This window comes from Neofelis nebulosa, chromosome 13 (assembly GCF_028018385.1).
Source record: "Neofelis nebulosa isolate mNeoNeb1 chromosome 13, mNeoNeb1.pri, whole genome shotgun sequence".
NCBI lineage: Eukaryota > Metazoa > Chordata > Mammalia > Carnivora > Felidae > Neofelis > Neofelis nebulosa.
The window spans coordinates 66,732,682-66,746,968 of NC_080794.1; the positions used below are offsets into that span (position 1 = coordinate 66,732,682).

At 44.4% G+C, this 14,287-nt stretch overlaps 1 protein-coding gene across 9 annotated transcripts in view; it reads right to left on the bottom strand.

Annotated features, from left to right (window-relative positions):
* The window catches only part of STN1 (STN1 subunit of CST complex), a 66,320-nt gene extending 52,282 nt beyond the window's left edge, over positions 1 to 14,038 (bottom strand). For 3 of the 9 annotated variants that reach the window (XM_058697683.1, XM_058697682.1, XM_058697684.1), the window contains exons 1-3: positions 13,622 to 13,773; positions 13,117 to 13,308; positions 5,976 to 6,071 (exon numbers count right to left, since the gene is read on the bottom strand). In XM_058697683.1, the coding sequence (XP_058553666.1) occupies positions 5,976 to 6,071; positions 13,117 to 13,249 (229 nt within the window). In that variant the 5' untranslated portion in view covers positions 13,250 to 13,308; positions 13,622 to 13,773. The other 6 variants (XM_058697681.1, XM_058697677.1, XM_058697679.1 and 3 more) reach the window with 5 other exon arrangements.
* Positions 14,039 to 14,287: the final 249 nt, after the last annotated feature.

Below are 14,287 nucleotides of genomic sequence, written 5' to 3' on the forward strand. Positions count from 1 at the left end.
CTCTCCTACTTAAAAAAAAAAAAAAAAAAAAAAAAACCTTTTTAAATATTTCTTTATTTTTGAGAGACAGAGAGAGACAGAGCATGAGCAGGGGAGGGGCAGAGTGAGAGGGAGACACAGATTCTGACGCAGGCTCCAGGCTCTGAGCTGTCAGCACAGAGCCCAATGTGGGGCTCGAACCCACGAACAGCGAGATCATCACCTGAGCCGAAGTCGGACGCTTAACCGACTGAGCCACCCAGGTGCCCCTCCTTCTATTTTTAGAAGTAACCTCTCACAGTATGCCAAGGAGTTAAAACTGCTTGTCTGCACATGCTGATGTAAAACACGATCCTAACAGGATGTAGTCAACATTTCACTTACCCTGCCTCAAGGGTACTGATGATTAATGATTTTAAGTTTATTTATTTTGAGAGAGAGGGAGAGAGAAAGAGAGAGAGAGAGAGAAAGAGAACACGTGCACATAAGCGGTGGGAGGGGCAGAGAGAAGGAGACACAGAATCCCAAGCAGGCTCTGTGCCAACAGTGCATAGCCTGATGTAGGGCTTGAACCCAGGAACAGTGAGATCATGAGCTGAGCCGTAGTTGGATGCTTAACCAACTGAGCCACTCAGGTGCTCCAAGGGTACTGATGATCCTTGACCACACCTCTCCTAAAAATGGGGTCCTCAGGAAGTTAAGTACAAAAATCTCAATGAATGCAACATACAAAAGCGGCCTTGCTCTCCCACGGTGAAACAAGGCAGCGCTGACACGGTCTGTGGTGAGAGGCACTTAGAGGGTAGCCTTCTCTCACCATTTGCTCTCTCATGAGCTCTATGATTTACCAAGACAGAGCACCCCAAATATTCTGACATGGACTTCTCTTTGTGAACAAACTTCTGCCCAGTCCTTAACACTGCAGGGGATGTAAGGAAAGCCAAGTACATTGCAGAAGGGCAAAGTTTTATTTTCATAATGGCAAATAATTCTATCTTGTTCACATAAATAATTTTGGCTTATTTTATCCTTAATGAAACACACACACACACACACACACACACACACACACACACACACACACAGAATTCCCACTGCACTTGAATTTATAACTGCAGAGAAACTGGAAATGCTTGCTATGGGATGACAGGTGTTTCCTCTTTGTCTGATTTCTGAAAAACTCAGAAAAGAGATCAGTGGGCTTAATGATTTTCTAGAAAATCACCAGCAAGGCTGTTATAAAAGCCCATGTAATATAGAACATAATGCAAATTTTTTTATTGCTGGTTTAAATCTGTGTTGAAAGCAGAAGCCAAGAATACTTCTTATATGAAAATAAATTCTGGATGAATTTTATTAAATGTAAAACAGGTGAGCTTAAAATGATGAGAAGAAAATATGGGTAAATACTTTTGAACTTTGTGCTTATAGTTGGTGGGGGGATTCTTTAAGCAAACCTGAAAATCAGAACTCATTTTTAAAGGTCTGACATATATAACCAACTAATAATTAATACTGTACAGCAATTTTCCAAATGATAGGGCTAGTGTCTTAATATATAAGGAGCTCATACAAATGAATAAAGAACAAGACCACCAGAGAAAAAATGGCAAAAAAAAAAGAATATGCAACTCACAGAAGATATAAAAATGGCCAATAAACGTGTCAGTACACTAAATTCATTAGTTACCAGAAAAAGAACAAACATAATGTCTCAATTACTAGAATAACAAATATTAAAAAATACTGATACCCTTGCTGTTTCAAAGAGACACATGCACCCCAATGTTTATAGCAGCACTGTCAACAATAGCCAAAGTATGGAAAGAGCCCAAATGTCCATCGATGGATGAGTGGATAAAGAAGATGTGGTGTATATATATACTATGGAGTATTACTCGGCAATCAAAAAGAATGAAATCTTGCTATTTGCAACTACGTGGATGGAACTAGAAGGTATTATGCTGCTAAGCGAAATTAGTAAGTCAGAGAAAGACAAACATCATATGACTTCGCTCATATGAGGACTTTAAGACACAGAATGGATGAACATAAGGGAAGGGAAGCAAAAATAATATAAAAACAGGGAGGGGAACAAAACATAAGAGACTCTTAAATATGGAGAACAAACAGAGGGTTACTGGAGGGGTTGTAGGAGGGGGGATGGGCTAAATGGGTAAGGGGCATTAAGGAATCTACTCCTGAAATCATTGTTGCACTATATGCTAACTAATTTGGATGTAAATTAAAAAAAATTGTTTTTAAATACTGATATACCCTCACATGCTGTTAGTGGAAGTGTAAATTCATATCAAATTTCTAAAGAGCAAGTTAGGACACCAGTTGAATTTTTAAATGTATATATCCTCTGACTTCGTGATTACTTCTAGAAATTTATCCTGGGGAGAAAAACAGAGTAAGTACCCAGATTTATACATCTTGTATAAGGCCGTTTGTTGCAACATTATTTATAATACTGGAAGTTGGGTGGCTCAGTCAGTTGAGCGACCAACTTCGCTCAGGTCATGATCTCACAGTTTGTGGGTTCGGGCCCCTCATTGGGTTCTGCACTGGCAGCTCAGGTTGGGTTCTGTGCTGGGAGCTCAGAGCCTGGAGCCTGCTTCGGAATCTGTGTCTCCTTCTCTCTCTCTGCCTCTCCCTGGCTTGCACTCTCTCTCTCAAAAATGAATAAACATTAAAAAAAAATTTTTTTTTCATGAATTACAATGGCATAGCATATAGAGGTAAAAAGTTATAATGAAGATTTATGTTCACTGCTGTTAAAAGATATCCATGCCTCATTTTAGCAAAGAAATCCTATGTAATATTTTTTAAAGTTTATTTATTATTTTGTGAGACACAGAACACAATAGGGGGAGGGGCAGAGAGGGAGAGAGAATCCCAAGCAGGTTCTGTGCAGCCAGCATGAGCCTGATGTGGGGCTCAAACTCATGAAACCCTGAGATCAGGACATAAGCTGAAATCAAGAGTAGCGGACGCACAACTAACTGAGCCACCCAAGAGCCCCAAGAAATCTCATACATAATCTAATTCACATAAAATGTTAAATAGTGTACTTTGACAGAAATTATTTTAAGACTTTAAAATGATAATAGCAGTTTCTTTTGGAGCATAGGAAAGGGACTCCACGTTGAACGTACATGCTCACTGTAAGCCTCATTTCAGAAATATTGAGAGAGAAATATGCATAACAGCTCAAGGAAATAAGACATATATATATTTCTCCAATATTAGGAACATGTAAAACTATTAGGAAGGATGTTCACCCAAACGTTGACATTGTTTTTATCTTATTTATAGGGTTTTACATGACTTTAATGTACTTCAGTAAAATTTAGTCTAATTTGAAATTTTATTTTATAATGAATATCATCTTAAAATAAATCAATAAGGAAATTCTGAATTAAAAAATTGTTGGACACCTCTAGACACACTACTTCTGTGGCCAGTAACAAATCTTGGTTTATCATGTAGTGTAAAAAATATTAGCACATGAACACTTGTTCTAGGATGTGTGAGGACACTGACTGCAGCCTCTCCAGGACTCTTGGTCTGAGCTTAAACTGCTGCCAAGTGCTCTGGGCACTGCCACCAAACTCTCTGACCTTCTGGTTTGTAACCTCTCCTGGAGGGTGCTGCTCCCCGGCAGTGTAAGGTCTGGCTGCTGGAATGCCCTGGCAGGGGAGCCCCCTTGCAGTGCTGCACAACGTGCTCCCCCATTCGCCTGGGTCGCTGGCCTTTTGTTTCAGCAGTGCAATGAGTCAGCGACAGCAGGAAACACCCCCAGCACAGGCCTGTAGTGAGTCAGGTGGAGCAGGACCCAGTACAGCAGGGAGTGGCCGCCTGGCAGGTGGCCCGAAAGCCAAGATGGCCCTAGGACAGCAGGGAGGGTGCAGGTCTCCCTTGAACAGGCCTCACAAGAGTTGAAGTCACAAAAGCATTTCTACTCTCAGTTACCTCAACCCTCAGATGCTTTTCATTTTCCCATAGCCCACAGATGGGTCCTGTTCTTGTAACATTCATTCTAAAGAAACTGTTTATTGGGGAAGAGTCCAACATATCACCTTCATCTTGTTTTAAACTTCCGACCTCTACATAGTTTCCATCCCAGACCCCATGAGAAGGGGAGGAGCTTGGGAAGTCCAACCTATCCTAACAATAAAGCATGTTGTACCCAGCAAAAACAAAAACAAAAACAAAAAAAAAGCAGATGAAGTTGATTTTGGGGGGAGGGTGAGCTGATGGGGGGAAAGAAAAATCAAATTGAGTTATATGGAGATATATGGCTCACTAGAGTCAGTAAATAGATTGGATCTATAAATCTCCATCAGTGGAACCTTGAGCAAATGAATGGACCTTATTTTTCTCATCTCCAAAACGGAAAGAACGTCTGTCCTTACTATTTCAAATGATTAGGGGGAGAATAACACGATGTACGTGAAAGTGCTTTGTAAACTGAAACTACCATTTCATCACTGATATTTGGAGAGGTATACTTTATTATACTACAGAAAATGTGCTTGCCCACGGCTGAGTATGCTGTAGGAAATTGGTGGATATTTGTTGAATTGTCTGGAGAAAAACAGAACGAATACCTTTGGTAAAATAAAGCAGAGAAGAGATTCAATATGGGGATGCCTGACAAGAAGATCTATTTTAAAGTTTAAAAAAAAATATATATGCTGGGCAAAAGCAGAGGGCATGAGGAAACTCATCTCTCACATGTTATTTTATAAGCAGGAGACCGTCACATTCAGGGAAATGAATACCTGTTGAAGAAAGGCAATGATATTGTATCTATACATTAGCTATCATACACAGACTGCCAGTGAAATGGTCGCAGTCAACTTGTTCAACTGCCTTCTGTCTCTCCACAAGGAGAGCAGGAACACAAATCCAAGGCAGCACACCAGAAAGCAACAACGTCAATTACAGCAAAGATTTGGAATCCGAAGTTAAGCTTCCCACTAAATATCTAGGTTGGCCTCCCAGCTGCAGAGACTCTGAGAGTTGCACAAGGCAACAGATGAAAATGCTTACATTAAACTCAATGAAAAAAAATCAAGACCCACGACACTAATTGCTGTTATCCAAACTATAGAAATCCTTCATTTGGTTTCCATCATCATGAGGGGAGGGAAATTTTATGATAACAGATATTCACCCCTGAGTACCAAAAGGCTTTTATTAAGAAAAGATTTATTTTCAAGTAATTTCCATGCCCAACATGGGGCTTGAACCCACAACCCCGAGATCAAGAGTCACATGCTCCATCGACTGAGCCAGCCAGGCACCTCCCCAAGAGACTTTTTAAAAATACTGTTCTGGGGGCACCTGGGTGGCTCAGTCAGTTGAGCATCCAACTTCAGCCCAGGTCATGATCTCAAGGTTCATGAATTTGAGCCGCACATCGGGCTTGCTGCTGTCAGCCTGTCAGCACAGGGCCTGCTTCGGATCATTTGACCCCCCCACTCTCCCTCTGCCCCTCCCCTGCTTACGATATCTCTTTCAAAAAATAAAACATTAAAAAAAATACTGTTCTGGATACAAATCTTATTATTTTTATACTTATCTTCTTAAAGAGTCTATTTTAACATTAATCTGGCCTTTTTTATTTTTAAAGGTACCAATATAAACATTTGTTACCATCCTTTGCCATTTATAGCTATGCTGTCAGGTATCAGGTATCTAACCTTGATCATCCAGAGATCCTAGACTGTCATATTTTAATTCTTCCACCTCCAAACTCCCCATCAGCTGTCATGTGAAAGTAGGCATCAGTGTCATTCTTACTTTTTGCGTCACTTTACACTTGGTCCATGTCAGTGGCCCCAAGGGGCTCCTAATAAAGGACAAGTGCGTGGGCTCTGTGAGAGTCCCCAGCTGCTCTGAAAGGCTAGGGCTGCTTGATATTCAGTGTTCCGCTAAGTGGGGTCCTTTCACATAAACTCAGTGTTGGGCACAATTGTTCTTACCTCCATAGCTGTAGAAAGTATCCTTTTCTCTTTTTCCAATTACAGTTCCCAAGATCTCCACCTGTTTTATTGGATGCCCATTGTAAAAAAATACTCCTGAAATTAAAAAAAAAAAAAAAAAAAATCAGCCCTTGACAAATGGCAAGCCCCAAGAAATTCAAATGTCTTTTCCTTAAGGGTTCTGAGTAGAAAGTTTGGCTTTACTGAAGCCTGTACTAATGTAGAAAAGAGAAAACAAATGTTGCCCAACTAGATCTGGTTAATCTTCTTTCCACTTGTGAAAATGAAATGTGCATCCTTGTGGACCTCTCACAAGGGGCCTGAAAACAGTATATTATGAGACCAAATCTATTTGGAGAGGCTATAAAAGAAAAGAGAGGAAATCACAAGAAAGGCTTCTTTGGCTTTTTTACTTGAGCTCTTCTAGGCAGTCAGTCATCATTTATATGAATTAGCAGCAGCTTTTTATTTTTTTTAATATTTTTAATGTTTATTTATATTTGAGACGGGGGGGGGGGGAGGGGCAGAGAAAGAGGGAGACACAGAATCCAAAGCAGGCTCCAGACTCTGAGCTGTCAGCACAGAGCCCAAGTGGGGCTCGAACTCACGAACCGTGAGATCATGACCTGAGCCAAAGTCTGACATTTAACTGACTGAGCCACCCAGGCATCCACCCCCACTTTCTTTTTTAAAGAGAAGATGATTAGGTTACAAAATGCTGCCTTTGGGGCCAGATTATAATTCAAAAACTTCTTTTCTTAAAACTGTTTTCAAAACCCAGAGAACAGATGCTGACGGGCAGCTTCCTGCCAGAGGAGAGACCTGAGAAGACAAATCATACACTAACACCTGGAGGCCTTTTGTGGACTCTGGAAGGGTTGTGGAGGGACACCTGGCTGCAGTGAGTCCCTGATTCCCACCCAAGGTCCCAGAGCTGTCCTGGCTCCTGCAGAGCTTCCTGTCTGCGCACCCCCAACATCCTAACCTAACTCCCTATTCTGGCTTAAGCTACTGGCATGTGCATGTGTCTCCTACAGCTAACGAAATCCAAACTAAAACCTCCAGCTTGTCCTTTTTCCCACCATGATGGCTAAATTCTTTAGTTTTAGAAAGAGGCTATAAACATTTAAATGGCTATTTCCTTTTAAAATAAAGATATGAGGGGCGCCTGGGTGGCTCAGTCAGTTAGATGTCCGACTTCGGCTCAGGTCATGATCTCGCAGTTCATGGGTTCAAGCCCCACATTGGGGTCTGTGCTGACAGCTCAGAGCCTGGAGCCTGCTTCAGATTATGTGTCTCCCTCTCTCTCTCAAAAATAAAGATTAAAAAACAAATTTTTAAAAATAAATAAATAAATAAAAGATATTAATTGTAAACAAAGAAACATTCACCAATGTAGGCATCTGACCACCTCCTCCCTCCCCACCAAGCCTGGACAGAGCCTCTCTTCTCCACACCTATAGGGCTGGGCAGCAGGACGGCCCGAACCCTGAAGCCCTTCAAAACCTCCAGACTGGCCTCCACTGACGGCTCTCGTTTCCCATGTGGATAAAGGGGCTGGGGATGAGACACTCATGGAGAGTCCCAGAGGATGGACAAGGAGGCTCTAAGCCTCAATCAGCTAGAGATCCTAGAAGGGTGAGATGTGGTTGGAAGGAAAACATGGTGGCAAATTTAGCCAAAAGAAGGCCCTCTCCCTGGCAGAGCATCCTTCTCAAGATGACTTAGTGGATTAGAGACCATGCCCAGGGCAACAAATGGGGGCCATGAGCTGAAATGGCAAGGCTGCACAAGGGAAGGAGCCCGAGTCACTGTGTCATTCCCAAGGAGAGTCACCCCCTTCCAGCGACACTTGGGTTGAATGGGGACAAACTGGTTCCACAGAAAATCCACGACATTTCAAGTGCAGGATACTTCCAATCAACTTCTCCTGAGTTCTTACGATTGATATCCAGGCCCCTTAGTTACCACCTTTGGTGAGACCTTTGGGGCCTCTGCCCCTGCCTGCCTGCACTGACCAAACACAAAGGGCAAGTTCAGAGGAGGGAGAGCCCTGCAGGACCTCCGCAGGCAAGCTCAGACTTCCTGTGGCAGAAGAAAGTTTAAATCAGGAGAATGAGCCTCACCTATGGATATGGGCATGGAGTCCTGTCCTGGAGTATACCCCAACACCCTGCCCTGACATGCTTGTGTGCAGAGAAGAGCTATGGCATGGCCCTCCTTTGGTTTGCTGCAGGGCCAGGTGGGGCGTAGAGTGGCCTGAACTCCAGGCTGCTCTCTGGCTGCAGCCAGCACTTTCTGCTTCCCCAAATGCATTGTACAGGTAATAACACTTTCTATCTGTGTCCTGAGCAGAGCCAGGTTGGAACCGTTCTCTGAATGTGACTGGCCTTCCCCTATCCCAGCTCAAAGATGGTCTGTCCTGGGATTGGTTTGCATTAGAGACAGCACACTCCACAGGATTCCATGTGTCAGTTGTGGCCCCAGGACCACAAAATAGGAGGAGGCAGAACTGTGGAGACCTCTGGACCCATTGGAGGATCCACTGTCTGCCCCTGAAATATCTTTCCAGCTGGTCCTAGAGCCACTATGGGGTGCTTCACTGGTGATGTCTGAAAGCCTGAGACAGTCCCAGGCCTCTGTGGGTTTCCCTGGACACCCTGGTATGTGCTGCTATGGTGGTTTTTATAGTAAAGAGCTGACACACTTTAAGAGTGGGAAAAGAGCTAACCAAAATGTATTCTGCCTACGTTGAAACATACAAAAAAGGTGGTAACAAGACTGGACTAATGACACAAGCCAGGGAAGTATTCAAGTCACCTGTGATGGAGGCTAATCCTCCAGTGTTGCAAACTATGCTGCGCCACTCAATAAAAATCTGAACAGGTCTTCACTTGAGAACACAACAGACTTTCTCAAGAAAGCACAGGAAAGAGAGACCCCTAAACTTTTATCTTCTAGACTGACAATGGTCACCTTCAAGGACAGACCTACTCACTCCAAGGTGCAAACAATCCTTCCAATCTTAAGTGATTGATGCAATAAACGTCTTAAAAGCATCACAGAACAATGGAGAACCAATTTAAAAGAAAATAACACATGGGTTGAATCAAAACACTCAGAGAAAATCAACTGAGGAGGAAACACGCTGCTTGTAAACAGAGAAGACACTTCCCAGAGTGTATGGAATCATGAACGCCACATATCAGAAGCACAACCTACAAGAAGATGGCGGAAGACATGGAGAGAACTTCCTTCTATCAAAACAAGATTCTCTTCTAGGACAAAAGGGCTCAATAAAAGTTGGATGGCAGCTCTGCTGACCGAAAGAAAGCTCAGTAAGTCAAGAAAAGAAAATAACCAAGACGACGGATACTGGCTTATGTGGAGTTTAGGCTGCAACCCCAAGTGTTTCTGCTCCTGCTGCCTTTGTTCCACATGAAGCCCAAGGAGGCGCAAACATATCAGGGGGAATCATCTGGATCATCAGGGCTGCAGGAAGGAGAAGGGTCAGGCCAGGAGGGTTCAGGGATCTGGAATCACACAGGCAGGCTTGATTCAGCTTTCACAGTAGCCAACCCCCAAACAGCCACCACTCCAGCAAGACATTTGTCTGTTTTCTCTCTTTTAAAAATATTTTTGATTTACCTCTTTTTAGTCTAACTGCTGTTATTTAATTGATGTATGAATGCATTCAAATACCTAAGATACTATTTGTTATTAATTTTTTATTTTATTTTAGAAAGGGGGGGGCGGGGGCACAAGGAGAGAGCGAGAGACAATCTTTTTTTTTTCCAACGTTTTTAATTTATTTTTGGGACAGAGAGAGACAGAGCATGAATGGGGGAGGGGCAGAGAGAGAGGGAGACACAGAATCAGAAACGGGCTCCAGGCTCCGAGCCATCAGCCCAGAGCCTGACGCGGGGCTCGAACTCACGGACCGCGAGATCATGACCTGGCTGAAGTCGGACGCTTAACCGACTGCGCCACCCAGGCGCCCCAAGAGAGCGAGAGACAATCTTAAGCTCAGCAGGGCTCAATCCCATGACCCTGGGATCCTGACCTGAGCTAAAATCAAGATCAGATGTTCAACTGACTGAGCCATCCAGGTCCCGATAAGATGCTATTTTTAGTATAATTCTTATGAATACACTATTTCCACTTCATTGGACCCTCAAGAATTAGATAATATAAGTACTGTATTTTGATTTAAACAACATTCACTATATCCCATTATTAAAGTCTGACATGGATATTTAGAATAATAAAGACAATTTCTTTATGCTATAAACAAAAAGATGCAGCAAAAAAGACCCCAAAACCTATAAACACCACCACCACCACCACAGTCAAACTTTGTAACATTTTTTTCTTAACATTTTGTATTAGTTTAACCCTAAATTCAGAGTTGACATTTTTTTTTTAAACTTTTTTTTTTTTTACGCTTATTTATTTTTGAGACAGAGAGAGACAGAGCATGAACAGGGGAGGGGCAGAGAGAGAGGGAGACACAGAATCTGAAACAGGCTCCAGGCTCTGGGCTGTCAGCACAGAGCCCGACGCGGGGCTCGAACTTACGGACCGTGAGATCATGACCTGAGCCGAAGTCGGCCGCTTAACCGACTGAGCCACCCAGGCGCCCCCACAGAGTTGACATTTTGCAACCATTTTGCAAGGCAATTCTGATGGCAAATAAGCAGAATAAGATCAAATTTCAAGTCAAGGTCACAGTCTCCCACAAGACTGCTCTTTCTTCAGTCACTGACCCTAAATTTGGGGGTTCTCAGGCCACCCACACTTCTGACCAAAGCACTACAAATTAGGGGTTCCTGTAACTCACTCAGCTTTGATAATCTGCTAGAATGGCACACAACTCAGGAAGGTGTTAGACCTATGACTGTAGTTTCTTAGTACAGGGTACAAATCAGGACTATCTAAATAAAGAGAGGCATAGGACAAGGTCTGGGAAGGTCCAAGCACAAAGCTTCCATATCCACAGAACACATCACCCTCTCGATAAATCAATGTATGATTACCAACCAAGAAAATTCACCTGAGCCTCAGTGTCCAGAGTTTTTACTCGTTTCAGTATGCAGGCAAGACTCAATCCTTGGCCACATAACAACTCAATCTTCAGCCCCCTCCCTTCCCAAGGGGTTGGGCTGATGTCACCCAGCTGGAAATCCCAGCCCTCTCCGATCACACGGTTGTTCTTTCAGGCATGGACAACCCCCATCCTCAAACCAAACCAAAAACAACACAGAAGTAAAAACCTAGACTAGACTAGGGGAATTTCCCACCCTTAGGGCCCTACAGTATAATCTAGAGAGTACTACTCTTGTGAAATTATGGTTGGTGTCTGCTTCAACCATGAAGTTTCATTTTAAAAACAAGAGTAGGCAGTTAGTTCGGTTTTTAACAGGATGCCTGGAGGCCAGCTATCAGGAAATTTAGATACCGGTCCGAGGCAACACTCCAAAACCAAAGCCACCAGAAGCTGGATCAAAACAGACAGACCCCAGACAAAGAAGGCCAGAAACCCTGATCGAGTAAGGGAGAAAAGGCATGAAACCCTGCTCACAAAAATATCCCTCCCAAAGTAATAAATTTTCCATCCCCTAACACCTGTCAATACAAGATACAAACCCAAAACCCCAGGCACAGCTCTCCACTGAGTTAGCCTGTTCTCACATCTCACTTTAATAAACTTTCCCATTTGCACTGCTCAACCATGTGTCTGGTCTCTCCTTGAATTCTTCCTTGCTAGGAGACAAAGAGCCTCTGGCAACATCCCTGGGAAGGACTGGGTGGAGGCACAGGGCCCGGGGGGTGGCGAGGGGGGGTCTCCCCAGTCCACCTGGCAACAAAATCACATCTGGAACAGTATTACCAGTGACATAGCAAAGACCATCAGGATCAGTTTTCCTTGGTTTGTTGTTAATACATCGTAAAGTCCTTCAGCCACAAGAAGCATTAAGCCCCTAGCATGCCCTGATATTATCTTGAGCATCTACAGAAGACTTTTCTTTCAAATGCAAGGCTGGCATTTGGTGTGAAATTGCTTTCTTCCTGAGTTGAGCTATGAAGAATATCGGCCTGTTCTGGAAAATGGACAACTATGGGGGAGGACGGCTGCCTTCCAAGGAAAAACAAAAAACAAAAAACAGACAATCTCCAACAATAATAGGAAACCAAGGTGTGGTGAAAAATATGCACTAAAGGCTTTAAAATAAGGCCATCCAAATATACTTGTACATAGAACTGGAAACACACAAAACATCCTCTCATTAGAACTGTACATACTTGAGATTCTTGACTACTTCTGACTCACAGCTTGCTATTTGTTCAAAACAGCAAAGAGTTTAACCAAACTTCTCATATAACACAGTAAACATGTGAAGACCCATGCACAACTAAGTGCATTATTTAAATCTACCTCAAATTATATTTGTTATGTTTTAGGTATGAAGAACCTATCTTTATTCTACCACTTTAAAAAAAAGTGATTTCTTTAACTTTACATTTTTAATACTTTTTTTGCCCCAATTACTATTTCTTTGAGGGACCACTACACGCCTGGCACTGTTTTAAGCACTGTAATTACATAGGTGTATAAAGCAGATCACATCTTTCCTCTCAAGGAGTTTATACAACTTGGTTCTGATTAAGTGAAAACAAAACAAAACCCCACAAGAAAGTCAGGCCTGGTTAATCCTTATTTTTACAAAGAAGACACCTAACCTTTACAGGTGAGTCACATGCCCAGGCCAGTTAGGAGGCACAGTTGAGAAAGAGAACAAAGCCTAGAGATGCCTGGTCCAGTGAGCTTTCCACCAAGAGCTGTCCCAAAGAAAAACTACTGAGCCTGTTGTAACATGAGAGATCTCAACTGCAGACAAAAACATTCCTCAGTACAAAGGTTACTTCCCCAAGCATTTATTTTAAGAAATAAAATTGAGATTTAGACTTTTTAACTTGCATAGAAATGAACTAATTTGAGAGTCCACGCTAGGTCATTTTCCGAGTCTGCAGGAGGCAAGGCTCTCCTGAAAGCCGCTAAGCCCCGAGCATTCTGCAGCTTTGAAGAAGACTGGGGTGCAGGTGCAGCACAGGGCATCCTCCAGGCCCACCAGCCACATACCTGGTACCTGGCAGGACTCCTTCAAGTCCAGGATATCCCTGATGTAGAGTTTTGCAAAGGCTAGAAACACAGGATCCAAACCCCACAAGAGGGAAGGGGTCTCCTCTTCAGATCGGCTGGATTCAGACTCCATCGGGAGGCTGGGCTTTGGCTTCCAGCCAACCCTGAAAGGCTCTGCGTCACTGAATCGATCTAGATAGGAGACAGAAAAAATCAGGATGCAAAGCGTTTAAAGTGGGTGAAATTGGCATGGCCCCGAAGCTGCTCCCGGGTGGGCATCCAGAACTCCGGTAGGGATAAATAAACCCAGGGGTCCGGGGCCTGTCCAAGCCAGGGGCCTAGAGGAAAGAGGCGCTCCTTGGGTGAGGGCCTGTACGTTCATTATGGTTCTCTCTCTGGAATCTCCTCTGCCCCACGGGAGTATTTCCCCCCTCCCCCGAAGTACCAACTTAAAAACGGCTAAACGCTAACTTTTCACTTCGGGGAGATATCCATACAGGCGTACCCTGAAACCGCTTTAATGGGCGGGGTCCAAGAGGAATGGGCGCCCACGTGGCCAAACACCAGGGGGATCAGAAGGGGTGGATCTGTGCGTCGCCCTGCCCCTACACCTTCCGGTTCGGGGATACACTGAGGAAGGGAGGAAAACGGAAACGAAAAGCAGACCCGCTCCAAGCCCCTCCCGCCGTGTCGCGACGCTGGCCCCCGGCCCCCTGCCCTGAGGAGCGCGCAGGCCCGGCCCTTCCGGGCGCTCAAAGGCCTCGGGCGCCAAAGCCCCGCCCAGCGCAGAAGCGCCGGGCCCAGGTCTTCTTAGCAGGCGCGAGGGCAGGACACATCTCCCGACTTTCCGCCCACCCACCTCTCCCCACCTGAGCCTTCCCTCCCGACTGCCAGAGTTTCGCCACGGCTCCGCCCCGCCCCGACCGCGGCCCCGCCTCATTCCAACGGGGCCCCGCCCCAATCTCTCTGCAGGTGGCGAGCCTGCCTAGCGTGTTTGGCGCAGGCCGTGCTCTGGTCCCTCCAGCCGCGCGGTCTCCATGGGCTTCCGCTGGAGCGCGCAGCCCAGATCTCTGAGGCCTGGGAGCTGGCTCTGCAATTCCTGCTGTCCGAACCCCATCCTCCAAGTCTCCCTTTCAAGCCGTCTCCCGCTAGTGGTAGGACGATGAGTCAG